The sequence below is a fragment of the Triplophysa rosa genome, linkage group LG6, assembly GCF_024868665.1.
Source record: "Triplophysa rosa linkage group LG6, Trosa_1v2, whole genome shotgun sequence".
NCBI lineage: Eukaryota > Metazoa > Chordata > Actinopteri > Cypriniformes > Nemacheilidae > Triplophysa > Triplophysa rosa.
In genome coordinates this window covers 182,333-188,943 of record NC_079895.1, presented here as the reverse complement: position 1 = coordinate 188,943, position 6,611 = coordinate 182,333, and the positions used below count along the sequence as shown (strand labels likewise).

Genomic DNA, 6,611 nt, shown 5'->3' with positions numbered 1-6,611 from the left:
CTCTCTCTCTCTCTCTCTCTCTCTCTCTCTCTCTCTCTCTCTCTCTCGCTCTCGCTCTCGCTCTCGCTCTCGCTCTCGCTCTCGCTCTCGCTCTCGCTCTCTCGCTCTCTCGCTCTCTCGCTCTCTCGCTCTCACTCTCACTCTCTCTGCGCTGGTTGCTGCTTCGGTGTGATGGGATGTGATGGAATGTGATGTGTGTTGTAGGATTGCTGGTTGGAGCGCTGGACACCGTGTTGGACTCAAATGCGCGTGTGGCTCCGTTCCGGCTGGTTCTACATGTGCCGGGGTGTCAGGTCAGCTGGGTCATAGCCAGTGGTGAGATCTCCTCTCATATCTCTCACACTCATCTCATAAACACAAGGATGTTGTGTAGTCACTGTGTGTGTGTGTGTGTGTGTGTGTGTGTGTGTGTGTGTGTTTGCAGGAGTGACTCTAGAGGAGGTGCAGAAACACTGGAAATGGCTGGAGCACAACATAATGCCATACATGGCTGTGTTTGAGAATAAAGAAGACGCAGCCAGTTTTGTACAGGGCAAAGTGAAGGTGTGACCTCATCATACACATCACACGCGCGCACACACACACACACACACACACACGCACACACGCATATAATGTGTGTGTGTGCACAGGGTTTAATCGCAGAGGAGGTTTTGGGCGGTCAGGCAGCGAGGGAAGATGACCCGGCGAGGTTTCGTGAGGATCTGTCTCGGTTCGAGCAGCGTTTCGGTTTGCCTCAGCGAGAGAAGCTGGTGACACATTACTCATGCTGCTGCTGGAAGGGTCGTGTGCCTCGACAGGGCTCGCTCTACCTCACCACCAATCACATCGCTTTCTATTCATTCCTGCTTGGCAAAGAGGGTGACAGCTTTTACGCCTTACATTCACAATCACCACCTGTTCATATCTGAGGCCTGACAGTGATATTTGTCCTCTGTCTGATCTTAAACACACAATTCACCAATTCATGTAATCACTCAAACCAGTGTGGAGAGTTATTCAGCTCATGTCAGTTTTTTGTTTGTCCAGAAGTTCAATGCCTTCGTAAGCAATAATCCAGCAACATTCAATCGATTCATGATGTCATTTATTATGATTAGTGAAGCTGTTGGTTCCCTGGGCGGAGGTGACGCGTCTGGAGCGCGTGTCCGTGGGTCTGCTGACAGACGTGATCCGTGTTCACACGCGACAGAAGCAGAGGGATTTCTCCATGTTTCTCAATGTGGATGAGGTGATGAAGGTCATGTGTCAGCTGGCTGATATCGCCCTGCGCAGACTGCTGGACAGCGGGGGTCTCACGCTCGACCAATCGCTGCAGGACCCCGCGAACATCACCAAGAGGTCAACATTTACATCACATCCAACATCATTCCAACACATTATGTTCAAATAAACACCTTTTGAGTTTGAGTCTAACATCACAGAGCCTCCAGAGATTATGGAGAACAAGACATTATTTTCTCACACTAGATGTAAATATTATTTTAGAGTGAGTTATAGTGGAAAACATCTGTTTGTGTGTGTGTGACAAGAGAAGAGATGGACGATGATGTGTCTCCTGATGTAATGAGAGAATCTGGAGCTTCATCGGGTAAAGAGGATGAGAAAATGAACCGTATACACAACAGCAGCACAAACAAGACGAGATCTTTAAAAGTTCTGTAGATTCAGCTTCTGCCTCTTCATACATAAAAGAGAAACTTGTGTGTGTTACATGACCATCATGTTTGTGTTGTGTGTGTATTAATAGAGCGGCTGTGAGTTTCATCTCGAGGGGAAATATCAGTGTTTGTTACATTCACATTCATCTCACAGAAGAGTTTGCGTGACGGTTTGCTTTAGGGGTAGGGTGACTGTTACAAGGGACCACGTATAGTTTGTACCGTATAAAAATCATAATCATTATCGCTATAGATAAAACATGAAAACACAATGTGTGTGCGTGTGTTTGACAGGTTGCTGGTAGAACAGGCTCTTAGGCAGTACGTGCTCTCTCTCTTTGGCTTGCCGCGGGCCGAGCGTCTTCAGGAAGTGATGTCATGCTCGGTTTGGACTCCTCATGCCCGCTGTCACACGGCGGGTACTCTCTACACCACAGACGGCTATTTGTGCTTCAGCAGTCGTGAGGAGGGCCAGTGTACACTCATCATACCACTAACAGAGGTGCAGACACTATTCGACATCATTTAAAGGAACGGTACACCACATCTGTTATTTCATGAAGCACAAAACGATATGTTTGGCTGAGTGGAATGTGGTTTCTATCATAAGTACATGATTCGTCTGGAGCATATAATGATGTACAATGACTCCTGTGAAGTTCTATGACACTCATGTGTGTAAAAACAGATCATTGATCCGCATCTCTCTGCGTGAACACTGTGCAGATACTGGCCATTGAGAAAGCAGACAGCACCAGCGCTCTGCCCAACCCGGTGATCATCAGCGTACGGTGTAAGCGTGCCTTCCAGCTCATCGACCTGCAGAGACGGGAGGAGTTGGTGGAGAATCTGCGTGAGCGACTGCGAGATCTGCACTGGAAACAGGCCGTCATCCGCGGACACGAGCAGCGCAAGAAATCCGCGGTACATGTCTCGCCACCGCACACACGCGTTCAGACGGCATCATTTACACAAGTACACACTCCTTCTGTTTACTGCTGTCTAGATGTCCAGCACTCCATACTACACTTTCTGCTACGACACCGTCCAATCAGATGAAGAGGACACTAACATCATCTCTGATAAAGCTCTGCGTCACATGGTCCCCGCTGACACATTCCATCCCAGCCAATCAGATTCTTCCAATGAGACACACGTGAGTACACAGACAACATCAGACACCTGATCACACACGTGAATATGTCATTCTGGTTTGTGTTTCTCATCTTTGACTCACTTTTGGCTTCACATTGAACTGAAAAACAACATGTTGTCTGATCACACTTGGTGTTTTTCTGTCACAGTGTCTTTTTCTGCAGCAAATCTTTATTTAGGTTTAATTCTATTCGTGCAAAATATCATTTCTTGTTTTTTTGGAGATGTTTTTATCTTCTTCAGAACTCTGAGCGCGTGAAGGAGCGTTTATGGGAAGATCATTTTGTTGAGTTTGGTCGAGGTGTGCACATGTTCCGCACGGATCAAATTCAGAAGCTGGTGGCGATGGGCATCCCGGAGTCTCTGAGAGGAGAACTGTGGCTCAGTTTCTCAGGTGATGACAGCTGAAGAAATGCACTTCTGTATTCTATATCTGTAAGTTTCATCTTTCACTTCTTCTTCTGTGGCTGTGCTGTTTTCTCTCTGTTTGATGGACAGACGCGTGTTCATCGCTGGCCGCACATCAGAATTATTACTCCGATCTGCTGGAGAAGTGCCGGGGTCAGAGTAACGTCGCCACAGAGGAGATCGAGCGAGACCTTCATCGCTCACTGCCTGAACATCCAGCCTTCCAGAACGACACAGGAATATCTGCTCTCCGTAGAGTCCTCACGGCCTACGCTTACAGAAACCCCACCATCGGTTACTGTCAGGTGACAGAACACTGTCACGCACATCATTTGCCAAGCGACACAGCAACTTCATAATGAATACAGATTGTGAAAGATAATAATGTTGTGTTGTGTGTCCACAGTCCATGAACATATTAGCATCTCGGATGCTCTTGTACACCAAAGAAGAGGAAGCGTTCTGGCTGCTGGCCACAGTGTGTGAGAGGATGTTACCAGACTACTTCAACCGCAGAGTCATCGGTGAGAGAGAGAGCGAGAGAACGAGAGAGAGAGAGAGACAGAGAGAGAGAGAGAGAGAGAGAGACAGAGAGAGAGAGAGAGAGACAGAGAGAGAGAGAGAGAGAGAGAGAGAGAGAGAGAGAGAGAGAGAGAGAGAGAGAGAGAGAGAGAGAGAGGGAGAGAGAGAGAGAGAGAGAGAGAGAGAGAGAGAGAGAGAGAGAGAGAGAGAGAGAGAGAGAGAGAGAGAGAGAGAGAGAGAGAGAGAGAGAGAGAGAGAGAGAGAGAGAGAGAGAGAGGGAGGGAGAGAGAGAGAGAGGGAGGGAGGGAGGGAGAGAGAGAGAGAGGGAGAGAGGGAGGGAGGGAGAGGGGGAGGGAAGGAGGGAGAGGAAGAGGGAGTGAGAGAGAGGGAGGGAGGGAGAGGGGGAGGGAGATGGATGGATGGATCGACGGATGGAGGGATGGAGGGATGGATGGATGGATGGATGGATGGAGGGAGGGAGGGAGGGAGGGAGGGAGGGAGGGAGGGAGGGAGGGAGGGAGGGAGGGAGGGAGGGAGGGATGGAGGGAGGTAGTGAGTGAGTGTGTGACTGAGGGAGGGAGGGAGGGAGGGAGGGAGGGAGAGAGAGAGCGAGAGAGACCAATGTCAAGCCAATGAAGCACACTTACACTTCAAATTGAGAAAGAAAGAGAAGTTGGAGATGATGTTTAGTTGAAAACATAAAAAGGCAGAAGGTTTGTGTGTGATGTAGTGACAGAATACAATATAAAGTTTGTACATCATTATAACGTGTATAAAAACAAACCTGTGTCTGGAATAGCCCCTATACCCTCATTCACTATTCCCTGCATGAGTCCACTTGAAGAAGCCAATGAAAACCAGCGAGTCAATTTAGACTCAGTGCGCCGGAAGAGCTGCGTGTGCCATCTTCAGCACGAGCCTCACAATAGAAGGCTAGCAGCTAATCGTGAGTGGACATGGGTTGCTATTGCGATGCATCATGGGATTGAACGAGTGCACTTAAATATGTCCACTATGAATTCGCACACCACTAAAATATATGTCCCCTCAAATACTGCACTATATTAGGGTATAGGGGGCTATTTTGGACATGAGGATGGTGCCCCAGTTTGTGAATGATGTCACTTCCTGTGTGTATGTGTCAGGTGCACAGGTGGATCAGTCCGTGTTTGAAGAGCTGATTGGTGAGCGTTTACCCGATCTTGCTGAACAAATCCCTGATGTGTCGTGGCTGGCATCCGTCTCTCTCACGTGGTTCCTCACGCTGTTCCTGAGCGTCCTGCCGTTCCGCAGCGCTCTTTGTGTGCTCGACTGTTTCTTGTGTCACGGCATCAGATCCATCTTTCAGATTTCACTAGCGGTGCTGGAGGCAAACGCAGCTGAGCTGTGCACGTGTACAGATGATGGTCAAGCTCTCATGATACTCAACAGGTGACCCGTCCGTCGCTTTCATCAGAAACATTCACGAGCGTGTGACAGTTTGTGGTGATGTCATGACACTGATGGTCTTTATGTTTGTTGTGTTCGTGCAGTTTTCTAGAGCAGGTGACACATGAGGACAACACGCGTGTGTGCGCTGATGCTCAACACGTCAACATCACCACCCTGATCACCGATGCGTACGAGGTGTGTGTCACACAGGCCCTTGAGATGTGGTGTTAGTGAAAGATCTCTCAAACTCTCCTTTGTGTCTCTTGACAGAAGTTTGGATGTCTTACAGTGAAGCATGTGGAGATGTTGAGATGCAGACATCGTATTCAGGTCCTTCAGGCTCATGAAGACGCCACCAAAGACAACACTGTGAGACCTTCACCTCTCTCTCTCTCTCTCTCTCTCTCTCTCTCTCTCTCTCTCTCTCTCTCTCTCTGTGTGTGAACAGGCACTGAACGCGTTTGTTTGTGATTCTCACGTCTCTGCAGCTGCGATTGGTCAATCCAGATGTGTCGCTCTCACAGGAGCACCTGTCTGACCTCTACGACCTCTTGAAAGTGCGTCACAGCCTCTTTTCAAACGGTCTCGGATACACGACAGCACTGGTGCAGGATGTGAGGTCACGTGATGTGTTTGTGTTTGTGTAGACGGAACATTTCATCAGTGTGTACTGGGGCGCTGCTTCAGGAGGTTCAGCGGGGTCTGTGGGCAGCTCTTCTGAGCGGTACATGCTGGATGGAGTTCAGTTCAAGAGTCTGTACGAGGTGCTGTCGCCGTGGCTCTGTGGGACACACACACATACTGTCGCCCAGCGCACATTCACACTGCTGGATCACAACCAACACAACCACATCAACTTCACTCCCTTCATACAGTGGATGGGTACGTCTCTGTGGAACACTTCTGTCATCATTCATTGGCTGTTATTAGGAACATCTTCTAAAAAAAGTATGATGGAAGAAGTGCAAACTTAAAGTGAATTAGTAATATGAGGAAATGCAGTATATATATTGTAAAGATAGAAGTCAGTTTAAACAAAGATTTACAAAAGCAAAATATAGATGTAAGTAGCAGAGTAAAGGGCTATAATAATATAATGTTATGAAGATATATTGGACGCATCAGGTCAGGGCATGATTCAATTTTATTGGCATGACTGCGTGTTCTTACAATATTGCCAAAGCATTGAACATATAACAAAAGACATACATTAAGTACAAACATGAGATTAAAATTAAACTAAGGTGCTGAGTAAGGCATAAATATAGAATGAATGAAATATAAAATAGAGTATATGCAAGTAAACCTCTCTCTCTCTCTCTCTCTCTCTCTCGCTCTCTCGCTCTCTCGCTCTCTCTCTCTCTCGCTCTCTCGCTCTCTCGCTCTCTCGCTCTCTCGCTCTCTGTCTCTCTCTCTCTCTCTCTCTCTCTCTCT

The 6,611-nt window shown here is 47.9% G+C and overlaps 1 protein-coding gene across 1 annotated transcript in view; it reads left to right on the top strand.

Annotated features, from left to right (window-relative positions):
- LOC130555329 (TBC1 domain family member 8) overlaps positions 1-6,611 on the top strand; it is a 20,309-nt gene that overhangs the window by 8,553 nt on the left and 5,145 nt on the right. Inside the window, exons 3-17 of the mRNA XM_057335443.1 lie at positions 205-315; positions 425-543; positions 633-861; positions 1,101-1,341; positions 1,956-2,163; positions 2,388-2,585; positions 2,668-2,817; positions 3,060-3,210; positions 3,315-3,529; positions 3,631-3,748; positions 4,892-5,177; positions 5,279-5,372; positions 5,448-5,546; positions 5,666-5,734; positions 5,825-6,059. Coding sequence (XP_057191426.1) covers positions 205-315; positions 425-543; positions 633-861; positions 1,101-1,341; positions 1,956-2,163; positions 2,388-2,585; positions 2,668-2,817; positions 3,060-3,210; positions 3,315-3,529; positions 3,631-3,748; positions 4,892-5,177; positions 5,279-5,372; positions 5,448-5,546; positions 5,666-5,734; positions 5,825-6,059 — 2,523 coding nt within the window. The remainder of the gene's footprint in view (positions 1-204; positions 316-424; positions 544-632; positions 862-1,100; positions 1,342-1,955; positions 2,164-2,387; positions 2,586-2,667; positions 2,818-3,059; positions 3,211-3,314; positions 3,530-3,630; positions 3,749-4,891; positions 5,178-5,278; positions 5,373-5,447; positions 5,547-5,665; positions 5,735-5,824; positions 6,060-6,611) is intronic.